The 14,727-nt window shown below is 51.1% G+C and overlaps 1 protein-coding gene across 1 annotated transcript; it reads left to right on the top strand.

Moving 5' to 3' along the window:
- Nucleotides 1-2,978: 2,978 nt before the first annotated feature.
- KIAA2013 (KIAA2013 ortholog) lies at nucleotides 2,979-12,698 on the top strand. Its single transcript, XM_075060402.1, is given in 7 exon segments — nucleotides 2,979-3,097; nucleotides 7,060-7,249; nucleotides 7,251-7,280; nucleotides 7,282-7,379; nucleotides 7,381-8,204; nucleotides 9,829-10,682; nucleotides 12,585-12,698. Coding segments are annotated over 7 exon segments (2,133 nt in total). The 3' UTR covers nucleotides 12,603-12,698.
- Nucleotides 12,699-14,727: the final 2,029 nt, after the last annotated feature.

Raw genomic sequence — 14,727 nt, 5'->3', positions numbered from 1 at the left:
CTTTGTAACTGTTGTTCTTCGAGAATTTGTTGGCTCATATTCATTCCAAGTAGGTGTGCGGCGCCGCGTGCACGTTCGTCGGAAGAATTTCCCCAGCAACACCCGGCGGGTCGGCAGGCGCCCCCTGGCGTGGCGCCTTTGCGGCACCTATATATGCCCTGCCGACCCGGCCCCTCCTCAGTTCCCATACGCCGACGACCTACTGCAGACCTTTCCATCCCCAGCCACACCGCCACACTCTGTGCCTAGCCACAGATAGGACTTTGGCAGACGGCGCGGCTGAGATGGTCGCAGACGACTGTCGGACCCCTAGAGGGCCAAGATCGAGGCCCCTTGCAATCACAACCGGGGACCAAAGACGAACTTTCGAAGGTGCGCCCGAGGGGCGGCGTACCGGTTACATGCAGGATCCCACTCCTACTTCCTCTTGGCATGGTCCCAGTTAACTTGAGTTCGCTGTCCCCTACACATGGTGGAGTATGGGTACCACTCCAATTTGTTCCACCCTGTCCCTCTTCAGGGACTCCTCTCGGGGCCAATTCCTTTTACAAGAGGTGCAGACGCCGATGGACGAAGGGAGCAATTACTTCCCTTATTCCCTAATCCCAACTCGTACGGAGGTCTCAGACCTATCCTAGACCTACGAGGACTCAACCAGTTTATGATAAGGTTGAAGTTCTGCATGGTATCCCTGGGAACCATTTCCTGTCCTTAGATCCTGGAGATTGGTATGCCACGTCGATATGAAGGACGCGTACTTTCACGTTGCCATCTTCCCTCCACACAGGAGATACTCCGCTTTCTAGCCAACCGTCGGTACTTCCAGTTTACGGTCCTGCTGTTTGGCCTTTCTGCAGCCCCACAGGCATTAACCAAGTGTATGGCCCGTAGTCGCCACCCACCTCTGCCAACGTTGGATATGCGTTTTCCGTATCTGGACGATTGGCTTATCTGAGGAGACTCCAAGACACAAGTAACTCAGCGTGTGGGCATCGTCAAGGACCTATTTACATGTCTAGGTTGATGATCACTATGGAAACATCCACTCTGGTTCCCACGCAGAGGTTAGACTTCCGAGGGGCTATCCTGGACTCCCCGAGCTAGCCGGATCCTGCTTACCACAGCCACGGTTTCAGGCAATGGCACCGATCATCCGAGGTCTGCAAACTTTCCAACGACCTCGGCTCGCTCTTGTCTCGGTCTCCTGGGTCCCATGGCTGCCTGCTAGTTTGTAACCAAACACGCTAAGCTCTGCCTCTGTCATCTCCAAGTTTGGCTCAAATCGGCGTACCGCCTGGACAGGGGCCCAATGTCACAATAGTCACCATTCCTGAGAACCCTAGGTTCCCTAGAATGTGGCTAACTCCCTCCCTGGTGTGGGCAGGGATGCCGCTCTATCCACGCCAGCCTCACTGTCCCTGGCGACGGATACGTCATCTCTCGGTTCAGGTGCTCACCTCAGTAACCTTCGAGCTTAAGGCCTTTGGTCTTCTCAGGAGCTGGCGGTCCACATCAATGTCCAAAAATGAGACCAGTCCGCCTGGCGTGCCAGGAGTTCCAGCAGCAGCTGCGAGGCCGTGGCGTTTCAGTGTTTACAGCCAGCACAACGGCCATGTACTACATAAACAACCTGGGAGGGACATGGTCTCCTCCTTTTGTCAGGAGGCCATCCATTTCTGGGACTTTTGCATAGCCCGCTCGATAAATCTAGTAGCATCCTTTCTCCTTGGTGCTTCAACTCAGCAGGTATTTCCTGTCTCATGGGTGGTCGCCCTGCCTGATGTGATGCATTCTGTTGCCAGAAGTGGGGATTTCAACCCCCACATATGGACCTGTTCGCTTACCGTGAGAACAGGAAATGTCCGAGGTTCTTCTTCGAGTGCTTGCTCATATTCATTCCAAGTAGGTGTGCGCGCGCTGCGTGCACGTTCGTCGGAAGAATTTTCCCCTAGCAACACCCGGCGGGTCGGCAGGCGCCCCCTGGCGTGGCGCCTTTGCGGCACGTATATATGACCCCCAGCGACCCGGCCGCTCAGTCCTCTTACCGCCCATGTTGGTCGTTGGAAACAGTGGAGTGCGGCTTGCTGACACTCCACTTCCTACTTCAACCCGTTTTTCTCTAGTTTATACTATATAGTTATGTAGTTAGTGGTTAATTCTTAGTCTTAATAGTAGTCAGTATAGTGATAATTCTTGTATATAGATTGAGGGCTGGAGGTTTCCATCCTCCTCACACCCATCCGGAGACCCGGGAGCTCATGCTGGCCTCTCCGGCTTCCAACAGTGGCTCGGACCTGCCAGCCGAGCCGATGCAACCGGGGAGACCCCACAACGATTCTTGCCTGAAGTGCCTGGGGAGTCCCACCTGATGGACAGTAGCAAAATCTGTAAGTCACTTTCGAAACAAGGAACAAAAAGAGAGTGGGAATCGCGTCTAAAGCAAGCTCCTTATGGAGGCCGCCTTGACCCCAGCAGCTCCGGCAACCGAGCGCACCGAAGTCCGATACCGGCAGAGTTCCGCATACGGCACCATAGGAGACGACCGGCCCAACCGCCAAAAACACCAGTGGGAAGGGCAACAAACCCAACCAGTCTCCGGCACAAGAAGTCAAGACCGCACCGCTCCCGTCTCACCGAAGGCGAAGAAGTCCAAGGCTCCTGGCGGCTGCAGCTACAGCACCGCAGTCTGAGCAATGGGCAACACGCGTGCCGTCCGGCACCGCCATACTGCCGCGGCAACCAGGTTCTCCCAGCCACCGTCGACTCCGGCCCAGGCAAGAGCCGTTGAGGCCGGTGCACAGACAGCTCCCCGCGGATGCCCTGGTACGAGGACTTTTGTTTTCTGCTGTCCCACTACGTCGGAAACCTTTGCCGACGGCGAGGGAATTGATAGCGCGACCTGAAACCTCCCCCGCCTCAACCCCGCCACCGCCGGGCGGGTAATCTCGTCACGGGAAGACGCCGCTATGTTTCGACCGATGTCGCCTCGGAAAGTGGACAGGCACCGGTCGGATCGAGATCACGGCACGCCTGCCCCACCTCGCAGGTCTCCTCACACTCACCGCCGCTCGCAGTCCCGGCACCGGTCTCCTCTCCGGTACCCAGTGCGTATCCGCGCACTAGGTCCAGGTCCCGGACCGGTACTCGTCTCGACGGTCCTACACTCCCGGTAACCAGACCCCGACGGAAGCCGAGCACTCACCAATCGTTACTCGCGAATCTACCCCGGCACAGGCTGGTTAGCAGGTCCCGCTCCGGTCGCTCCCGGCACGCGTGCTGGTCACAGGTCCCGGTCCGGCCACCGACTCCGGCACACCGTTCGCGCATTACACCGCGAGGTCGGGTACCAGTCCCAACCGGACCAGATCCTGCTCCAACCTTGGCCGTCACGGCACCCCTTGGGTTCTCTCACCAGACAGCGCTCTCTACGGGGATGGTGCGAACCCAAGAGAGCACCAGGGTCATGGGACAGGCGCCGCAGTGGTCTTCGGACACCTTGGGCTATCATCAACGCCAAGGTGATCCCACTGTGGTAATATCCCACGCCTGCGACCTTCCACCCGGGGTATACCGGAGCCTCTAATCAAGCCGTCCACCGGCAGAGGACAACACCCTCTACGGCGCCCAGAGATCCGAGAACCCGCCACACAAACGGCCCCCCTCAGAGCAACAAAACCTGAAGCGAGGAACACTGTGGTCCCCGGTCTCTTCGTCCTCACCGACTTGCGGACGAAGCGGTGCGGGCCACTTCAACTTGCGCCCCGCCCCCCATCGACCTACGCGCCCACCAGGACAGCTGCTCCGCCGTGTAGCGTTGAGGCATTCAACCTGCAGGTGAGGAAGAGTCCCGAGGTGGGCAGGACCACGGTTGTGAATTCTGATCTAGATGCCCGACACGGTTCGTCTGCTGCTTTCCATACGCTTCCATCCAGCAAGAGCGACCAATTATAGATCAGGTTCTCCGGCGTCTATCCCTCCAACGGCAGGGGCGTGGAAGAGTAAGTATCAGTGGTGCCCTCTAAGTGGTACAGTATCTCTGTTTTTTTACATGCCATTCACTCCTTCCATTAGCATCCTGATTCTGTTAACTTAATTACCATTCACAGTATGTCAGGAGAGACGACCTATTGGACAGCTCAGCCCTCTTAATAGGGGGATTCACACCGCCCCCCAAAATTGCGGGAGGCTAAATGCATGGACCTACCTTGGGACGCAAAGTGTACTCCGCAGGGGGTCTGCAGTTGCCGGTTGCAACCAAACAGGCCCTCCTCAGTAGATACATATTTTAACACCTGGCAGTCCATGGCCAAATTCCACTGAAGCTCGTACCGCTAGACTCCCATCCGGAGTTCCAGAAGCCTGCTGGAGGAACGGGCAAAAAGATCTCCAGAACCTCCCTGGCAGGCGTCCCTCGACGGGCAGATTCAGCGGCTAGGACTGTCGCTGCAGGAGTAACAATGAGGAGGGATCTTCGTGGTTGCAGGTGTCCGGATTGCCTCCAGAATGCAACACACGATCCAGGACCTCCGATTCGAGGGACAGGGCCTCTTCGGGGAAGACGGACCCAACGTCTCCAAAGCCTAAGGACAACCGGCATTATGAAGTGTGCTCTTAGGCATGCACACGCTGCAAACCCAAAGAAGGTCCTTCTGCGCGCAGCCTCCACGCCCCTACCCCCACCACGCCAGCACCGTCAAAGAACTTAATATACGACGGGGCCGTGTGAAACCGGAGACGTCAGTCTGGTTCCCAAGGGGGACAAAATAATGGTTCCGCCAAAACCAGCCGCCGGACTAAACAAAATATTTTGAAGGTGCGGTCGAGAGCAGAGCACCATCCTTCCGGTCTCCTTTCTTTTTCAAACCGCCTTTCTCCCTTCCTGCCGCGTGGAACCCCGTCTAAACCTTCGGATCGTATGGGTCTGCCGCACGGTGGATGTTTGGCTACCACCTCAGTTTATTTCGCCTCCTCCCCTACCGGACATGATGATAAGAAGGAACTGAGGAGCGGCCGGGTCGGCAGGGGCATATATACGGTGCCGCAAAGGCGCCACGCCAGGGGGCGCCTGCCGACCCGCCGGGTGTTGCTAGGGGAAAATTCTTCCGACGAACGTGCATGCGGCGCGCGCACACCTACTTGGAATGAATATGAGCAACACATCTCGAAGAACAACAGTTACAAAGGTGAGTAACCGTCTTTTTCCATTCACTATACAGTGTGGGTAAACATTTAAACCTAACAGAAGAGAATCCACCTTTTTCTCCCTAACCTTACAGGCTCTGCTGGGATAACAGGAATAAAATGTAATTAAAAACTTGTATTATGAGAAAAAATTGGTTTTGTCAGTAAAGTCAGCAGATTTAATGAGGCAAAATATAATTCCTTACATTGAAATGTGGCCATGACTCCTTGGCTGATACAAAAGGTACCATGAAATCATCACATGACCAAGAATTTGGTTTGAACAAAAGACAGTATCTTCAGCCATACAGCACCCTCCATGTTGGGGCACTAGTTCAGTACTGACTCTAAATCACTGCCACCACTCCCTGCAGCAACTAGAAGTTCTCTGGAGTAGACACATCCAAGTAATAACTAATCTTCAAAAAAGAACCGCCTGGCCAACTTTAATTTTATAAGCAAAATAATTCTTTTTGCTTTGAGACTGGTGTAAAATCTCCAGAAACTACAGAAATGAATTTGTAGAGCAACTTAAAATCAAATGAATGAGGTTTAAGTGGCTCATTTGAGCCAACTGCTTAAATATCATATTTCAGACCAACAGGATGCTAAGTGGTTGAGATCCAGATGTCTGAAAAGAGAGATTTATAAGAAGAAGCTGGTGGAATTCCAGCAGGGCTTCTCTAGGTAATGCTCTATCTACAGTGCAGTAACAATACGCACTTTATATTATAAGAAACCTATTGCCAAGTCAGGCTGTTTTTAAATTAGACTCCGAAAGGCTGCCTGATTTGGTATGTGTCTGCGCAGAGCAGTTTTTATCAATTACTAACGATCCAATCCAATGGCTAGAATTGTTCTGTGTGGATCTTGCATATCCCCATAGTAGAGATTTGAAACAAGCCCCTGATAGGGTAGGGTCTACACTGTGCTGGAAGTTGCTCTTTGCCTAACTTAACTAGTGGTGCAACCACACTTAAAAAAAAGTTGAGCTTGAGGAAGTGGGGGAAGGAGAGCAAGAATGAAACTCAAGCGTCCTTCAGCTACACTGAGAGAGTAAAGTTGAGGGGCACGGCTCTCTTTGCCCCTCCAGTTGTTGCATCTATGTCTGACACTTTATAATGTGAGTGTATTTTGAACAAATCACTGCTCCTGCCCCCCAGCACACCCCCAGCCTGGCATTGCCCCACTCCCAGAGCACACGCAGCCTAGCACTGCCCCTGCCCCCCAACACACACCCAGCCTGGCACTTACCCTGCCCCCTAGCGCCCTCCAGCCTGGCACTGCCCCGCCCCCAGCGCACACGCAGCCTGGCACTGCTCTGCCCCCCCAGCACACACCCAGCCTGGCACCGCACCGCCCCTTAGCGCACCCCCAGCCTGGGCACCGCCCCACCCGCCCCAGACCATGCAGCTGGCACTGCCCCCCCAGCGCACCCCCAGCCTGGGGCACCGCCCCACCCCCTAGCACGCACCCAGCCTGGGCACCGCCCCCCTCGCAGCGCACCCCCAGCCTGGGCACCGCCCCCCTCGCAGCGCACCCCCAGCCTGGCACCGCACCGCCCTCCAGCACGTACCCAGCCTGGCACCGCCCCACCCCAGCACACCCCCAGCCTGGCACCACCCTCCCCCCGCGCACCCCCAGCCTGGGCACCGCCCCACCCCCCCGCACACATGCAGCCTGGCACTGCCCCCCCAGCGCGCCCCCAGCCTGGCACTGCTCTGCCCCGCAGCGCAGGCCCAGCCGCACCCCCCCAGCCTGGCACCGGAACATCCTCCTTCCCGGGCCCCTAAGGGTTAAGCCCGGTGTGTCGTAAAGTGTCCGCACTCCGGGGCAAGGCTCCGCTTTCCGGCCGCGGTGGCGCTTCCTTTGCGGCAGTTCGGGGAGGCGCGGCCGGAGGCGGACGAGCGAGCGGAGGGAGGCGCGCAGGCCCGGGCGCGGACGCGGGGATGAGGGCGCCCCCGCGGGGCGGCTGGTAGCTCCAGGCCGGGGACAGGCCCCGCGCTCCCCGCCCCCATGTGGCTTGCAGCAGCGGCTGAAGGGCTGCCCGGGGCTGCTCTCCAGCACGCTGGGCCCGGCGCCTCCTGGCCCTGCTCGGCTTTCCTGCTCGTCGCCTACTGGTACCTGGGGGGCGCCCGGCTGCGCCTGCCCTGGGGGCGCCGGGGACCGCGGGGCGGGGAGCCGGGCTCTGCCTGCAGGCGCGACGCGGGCCTGGCCGGGGCTGGAGGAGCGCGGCGATGCCCTGAGGCTGCGCCTCCCCGGGGACGGCGGCCAGGAGGCTCCGGGAGGGCACCCGGCCCTAGTGGGCAACGGCTTCCTCCTGCTGGACGTGGGCGCCAACCGGCTCTGGGTGTCCGGCGGGGCCTCCGCGGCCGGCCCGGCCCACGCCACCGACTACCCGGCGCTGGTGCAGCTCAAGGCGGTGAGCGGCCAAGCTGAGGCCCGGGCCGCGGCGGTGGTGCTGAGGGACGGGGCGGTGCGGCGGGTCCGGTGTATCCAGAGCGGGCAGGGGGCGACTGCAGCGCAGACCCCCGCCCGCGACTGCGTGACGATCCGGGAGGAGCTGCTGGCTCACCGCAGCCGGCCCCATCTCTACCTGCAGCGGATCCACATCTCCAACCCCACCGAGAGGGTCACTGCCTTCGAGGCCTCCACCCCTTCCTCCTCTGCCTCTGCCCCTGCCCTAGGAGCCAAGTTTGCCACCAGCCTGGAGAAGGTGGGGAACCGGCAATTCCTGCTCTCCTCTGGCCGGGTGCTCCTTGCTGGCAGCTCCAAGGTGGTGCTGGTGGTGGTGGCTGCCAAGAAACTGGTGACCCGGGTGCAGGTGGCACCCAAGTCTCAGTTCCACGAGACAGTGCTGTCCGTGGTGTACACCTCAGAGCCCATCGAGCCCTCCAGCCTGGAGGAAACCTTCAGCAAGCTGAGGGAGTTGGCTAAGAAGGAGATACTGGAGGTGATGCAGATGGGGGTTGAGGACCTGTTCCAGGAGCACCAGCAGACTTGGTCCGATTTGTTTATTTCAGGTAAGGACTGCTAGGTTCACTTGACAATCAGATAGTGAGAGCACCAGCTTGCATTAAGGGGTGAGCCCCACTCACACCATTCTGGTCACTTACAAAGCATTTCAGCTCTCATGAAATTCCATCCTCTTTATAAGATGGTTAGAGGGATGTCTCAGGTTGTTAATAACCTAATGCTTTTTGCTCAAAGCACTTCAAAGGTAGCTAACCATGATTAGATAAAGAAACTAAGGTTAAGGAGAGAACTTTTAAGTAGTAGCTTGTGATTTCTAGCCCTGCTCTGGATCTGCCACTGACTTGCTGTGTAGTTTGAGGTAAGTCAGAGACCAGAACAAAGTAACCTCTGATCCTGGCTGCCCAATTTGGGAAACTTTAGGCTAAGCACTTCAGAAGTGCTTAGCACCCACAACTTTAAGTTAATGGGACTGGTGGTGGCTGAATACTAAGACACTCTCACTTAATAGGGTTGGAAGAGACCATGAGAGGTCATCTCATCCAGCCCTGTGTGCTGAGACAAAACCAAGTATACCTAGATCCTCCCTGACAGGTGTTTGTCTTATCCATTCTTAAAAACTTCCAATAATGGGGATTCCACAATCTCCCTTGAAAGCTTAATTCAGTACTTAAATACCTTAAAGTTAGAAAGTTTTTCCTAATATTTAACCTAAATCTTTCTGGCTGCAGATTAAGCCCATTACTTCTTGTCCTACCTTAAATGGACATGGAGAACAATCGATCACTGTCCTTTTTATAATAGGCCATAACATATCTGAAGATTTATCAACTCATGCCCCCCTCCCCCCTCCTGGTCTTTTTTCCCCCCAAGACTAAACATACCCGTTTTTTTAACCTTTCCTCAGAGGTAATCTGTTGTTACAGGCTGGATCAGTAGGATGAGGCAACAAAGTACCTAAATAAATCTGATAAATTACAGTTTGTAAACCGTTTAAAAAAGCATGGAAAATCCAACTACATTAATAAGCAAGTTAGTCACCATTGCACATCCATCTGTAGGGTCTCAAAGCAGCAGAAGTTCCATTAAGCAGAGAGAATGCAACCACAGGCGCTCCTAACCGACAGCTCCTTGGTTTCTCCAGGGATAATGTAATAGTCCTGTACTTGCTTTAGACTGGGTAGGGTTGGTTAACACTAAGTTAATGTCAGCGTACTGGAACTGATGTAGGCTTGAGGTGTCTCCATGTGTTGTGTACAGTTCTAGGGAAAGATGGTATGGTAAGTCTTCTTTCACAAGATATGTATCTTGCCCATTAAAACTTTCTCTGGGCTGAAACTTAGTACAAGATCTGCACATAATTTTTTTTAAATGAAAAAAATGCAACTTTTCCTATTTTGATTATTATAAATGGTACGTGATCAGGTTCCGAATTTGTTCCATTCACTTCAGAGTTTTCAAACCAAGTTAAAATGGAAGATACCAGCATTAGAAATGGCTGAGCACTGGCAGCCAAGCATAAGCGTTTGCATTCAGTTCCTTGTCACCCCCACACCAACATCTGTGTAGCTGTTGGCACCAGTGTATGCAAATCTGAACTTCCTGTTTTCTCTGTTTAAACACTTAACATCACACCTGTTTGCCAAACTGAGGGATTTTTTTTCTATATTACAGGAGTCGAAATGAGAAAGATTACAGATTCCCACACACCATCCAGCAAGACCGTCAATATGACTCTCTACTATGTCCTGTCCTGCATGCCAGCTCCTCTGCTGGACCCACTCATCAGTGGTGAGGACAGAGAAAAAATGGAAGCCAATTTGAACTATGCCGACCACTGCTTCAGTGGCCATGCAACCATGCATGCAGAGAACCTGTGGCCCGAGAAGCTGTCCAGTGTTCCTCAGATCCTGCAGCTCTCAGACTTGTGGAAGCTGACTCTCCAGAAGCGGGGATGCAAGAGCCTGGTGGCGGCTGGGGTCCATGGTCTCATGCAGGGGATGGTGCTCAGCTTTGGAGGTCTGCAGTTCACAGAAAACCACCTCCAGTTTCAGGCTGACCCTGATGTGCTTCACAACAGCTATTCCCTGCGTGGCATCCACTATAACAAGGACCTGATTAATCTGGCTGTTCTGCTGGATGCTGAAGGAAAGCCCTTCCTGCATGTGTCTGTGAAGTTCCAGGACAAGCCAGTTAGGCTGTATGCTTGCGAGGCAGGCTGTTTGAATGAGCCTGTGGAGTTGACCTCTGAGCTGCGGGGTCACATCTTCCCTGTCATGGTGACTCAGCCTATCACATCATTACTTTATATATCTACAGACCTGACCCATCTGCAAGACCTGAGACACACACTACATCTGAAAGCTATCCTGGCCCATGAGGAGCACATGGCCAAGCAGTACCCAGGTTTACCCTTCCTGTTCTGGTTCAGTGTGGCCTCCTTAATCACACTCTTCCACCTGTTTCTGTTCAAACTCATCTACAATGAATACTGTGGGCCAGGAGCCAAGCCGCTCTTCAGGAGTAAGGTATAAAGCTGCCACTCTCCGCTGCTTTCTTGGGAGCCAAGTCATCGGCCTGGTTTTCTGTCAGCTGTTCCTAGGGAGGTTCTCTCTGGTTGTGAAAGGGTTTGGAGTCTGTCTTGAAATATGTGATGTGTGTGTGTACACTTACACCGAAAGGTGACTTTCCCTGCAAGACAGTAGGATTAGGTCAGGGAGACTGCAAGAATAGGGCTCGTTCAACCATTAACAAAATAAATCCGTTGTTTCCTTGTAAAAATCTTTGGATGGCTGCCGTTTAAAGCAGACACCCTCTTTCACTGCAGCAACTTGGAGGTTTGTTTGTATTAACACCACAGTTGTGGCAATGACACCGTACAGTGTTTGGCCTGCAATTATACAGTAGTGGAATGTTAGTGACAAAGCTGCTGTGCTTTTTCCACAGAGTACTCTTATCCCTACTGTTGTGTGGGCATTGCTTGCACACTTGCCTGCTGTGAGTGAATTGTGTAGTGTGGAAATTCACACACATGCAAGCTCCTGCCCTAGTACATAGTCCAGATGCTTATTTGTTGGGTCTGTGGATAAATATTCTAGACGTGTAGTCACTGCACGGTTCTCACTGAATGTCACCTTTACCAGCCTCAGTTTGGATAAGTGCTAAACCAATATTAGTTCTCGTGCTATTTAGACTAAATGTGCAGCCATCCTGAAGTCAGGACAAGAGGGTTCTTTCCTGAAAGCTGGGGATTTGGGCCCCAAGATTTGTTGCACCTCTCAGCTGCATACGGTCTTTGACTACTTGGTTTACAAGGTATAGTCAAGGGCAACAGCAGAAGAGATGGAAGCTTAGTACAGAACAGAGACTAGGAAACGTTCTCCTGCTGTTAGTGCCAATACTTTCTAACTGCACCTTACTGGCATGGAGGGAAGATGAAAAATTAGACTGATTTGCTGTATGAGCCAAGTGCATTGTTTAAAACCGCCTCTCTTTAGGATCAATCGTAAGACTTAATTGCGGAATTGTTTTGTGTGTTTATTAATAAACAGTCACCCAATAGAGACGTGCTCAGGGGAAACATTCTGGCTTCAGATTGTCCTGCTTTTCTAAATCGGAAAAGCAAATTAAATGAAGGTTACCTGAGGCTGGACTAGACACTGGATTTAGTTTAAATTTTCACCAAATAAGAGGGGGTTAGAGATGGACTTTTAAGGAGATTCTCTCATATGCAAGTAACTTACTGCCTCCCTCACTGCTGGTGGGAGGCTGATCCGGAGTGGTGCTGAACACTTGCAATCCTGTCAGGTCACTGGGAGTTGAAGCACTTGTGGCTGGACTCCAGCTGGACATAGGAAGATGTAGATTAAATGTACAGCTCACAGAAATCTGCAGACAATTGCATCCTTTCTCCAGGCATTACCCTGAGATCATGATCAAAATATTAATGCAAAGGGAAAAGTGCTCAGGAAGTCATTTGTATTGTGGTGCTGGCTACTACGTCCTGGAACTCAAACTATCTCATGATCCTTATTCACTGCTGTCTGTATCTCTCTCTGCCTTTGTTACTGGAGGATTGGGGAGATTCACCTTCTGCCTTTTACATAATGGATTGTGTTCACCATTACAGCTTATTAGCACTGACACTATCCACTGAATTACTGAGAAACTGCACAGCCATAGACTTGGAGCTGAGTAAGCATCTGTTTCTTGCATTGGTGCTCTTTGCTTTGCAAGGAGTCGTGCAACGTACAGCAGATTAGCTCATTCAGTGTCTTGGGCTGGAGCCAGCTACAGTGAAGATGGTACAGAGCTTCTGTGGTCTAATGACAGCTCAGTGCCACAAACAGAGATGAAGTGAAATCTGTTGCTGAAATATAATGTTTCTATAGCTGTAAGCAAGATAACACCTTGTTTTATTAATTGCACAGGAAGATCCCAGTGTCTGAGCAAGTGACCTAACAATCCTGCTTTCAGCCTCCATTTGCACAAGACACCTAGTGCCTGACAGTTCTGCGGCTGAGAACAAGGATCTTCTGAAAGCAACAACCCTTTTGTGCCTTGTTAAGAGGGGAACCTGTGACTTGGAAAGTTGATGGTTATGCAAAGGTTTACACGAGAATCTCATGTATCACTGGGGTGTCTTTTTGACGTGTAACATCTTCAGTTCCATAAGATTAATCCATTTGGTGAGGAATACTTGAAAATATAATGAGTCTTTTGATTCTTTTTAACTTTACAGGAAAATAAAGAATGAGCGTTCCCTTCAGAATTAACCTAACTAGAAAACTCTTTAATTCAATGTCACTTCTCCTTTCTAGTATGCATTTTAATTTATTGCACTGTGGGACAGGGGTGGGACAGGATGTTAATTTTGCATTCAACTTTGATAGCAGATAACATCCACTTAAACTGTATATATAAGTGCTGGTGTCACAAATTTAGTTCAGCCTCTGTGATTGTAGAGTGCAAAACAATCAGTTTAATGAAGTGATTTCTGGGTTAAATTTGGAAATGTTGACCTGTCAGTTTTCTGTTCTGAGGATAATATTGAGAGTTTGTGCAGTGGTATGTTCTAGCTACTGGGGAGGTGTCTGACTTTGTAGTGATTTGAAGATTGTTTGGTTTTAAAATACCAAAGCTGTTGTTTTTAAATAAATACCTTTCAGTCTACACGTCTTATGGTTCACTTTTTCTGTAGGTTAAAAAGAAGCAGCACCACCTTTGGAAAACGGAGTGCCAGCAGCTTTAATTACAGCCAGAACCGAGTACACTACTGAAGTGGGTTTGGATTTAAGGGGGAAAATAAATAGGAAACAAATAGTGGGGAAAGGGACAAGAACTCCAAACTTTCTCTAAATCATGGGTAAAAGTAAAATTTTGCACACACAATAGCTAGATGTTGAGAAACTTATTTCCAGGCAATGGTCTTTTTAAAAAGAACAAAAGATGCTATTTCTCATACTTTAGGAAGAGAATAAAGAAAGTACAGATGTCAGCCTTGCACAGTATAGTTCCATATCGAATAGGGGGAGAAGGAACCAGCTCTTAATACAGTCTTGTTTTTCTGTGCTTTCTCTGTCATGCTATAGGCCAAAGAAGGATCCCTTTAGCCCTCTCCTGAAGGCTTATCCCTTAAAGCAGTAATATTTACTCATTTTATATTCTATTTTAAGCTTGAGATTTTCAAGCAGTCTAGGGGGATTTAAACATCTTCCATTAATTTTAAATGTCTAATTTTAAATCTGGGAAATCTCAACCTGTGTTTTAAAGTTCATATTTTAAACGGAACTCTCGTAAGATATGTTGCAGGGAAATGCCAAACTAATGAGATCTGATCCTGTGGTATTTCTACCACCCACTAAAACAGTACAGGTTTAGTTATGTGAAACAGGGTCGTGTCTATGGTGCCAGTAAAAGTTTCCTCAGTTATCCAAACTTATTCAGTGCTCCTGGTGCCATTTAGATGATCAAGGTAGAACTGTAAGAAGATTGGCTTATTTCATCCCCATCCCCAGATTACTCAAGGCAGTTTGCAAAACCTCTCGGGCGATAATCAGACAGTGTCAGAAAAGGGAATAAAAGCAAGGTATTTACTGGCTGTAAGAGAACACCACACCAGAGACTAGTGCTTCTGGAAAACCTTTTTCTGTAACAGGATTTTATTTGAAGGACTGATCAATGGTTTATCTGTTCAGTAGCAACAGCACCTTGTATTTTACTTCCCCACACAGTATTGAAGAGAACATGATGCTTCTAAATTAAGACAAAAGTAGACTCCTACTTCTTTACTACTTAAAGATCACGGTCAAGGGTTTCTCAGTGTTAAGTTCAGTACTTTGTTCTGGAAACTAAGCACAAGGTTGATAATTGCCAAGGAATTTCTAATGAGAATAAATGATGTCTTCAGAGCTGTATCTCCAAGTAAAATGAGGTGCTTGCAACACTGAGAAGAAACACATTACCAGTTCTGTTAAGGTAGATAGCAGCAGCAGACAGAGCATGCTCAGTAGTTACAGGCAGGGCTGCTAAGGTTGCCCGACACTTTCCATTCTAAGACCCTGTTTTCAATTA

The sequence above is a fragment of the Chelonoidis abingdonii genome, chromosome 23 (assembly GCF_003597395.2).
Source record: "Chelonoidis abingdonii isolate Lonesome George chromosome 23, CheloAbing_2.0, whole genome shotgun sequence".
NCBI lineage: Eukaryota > Metazoa > Chordata > Testudines > Testudinidae > Chelonoidis > Chelonoidis abingdonii.
Note: the sequence above shows the minus strand (reverse complement) of the source record. Positions and strands in the feature narration are given on the sequence as shown.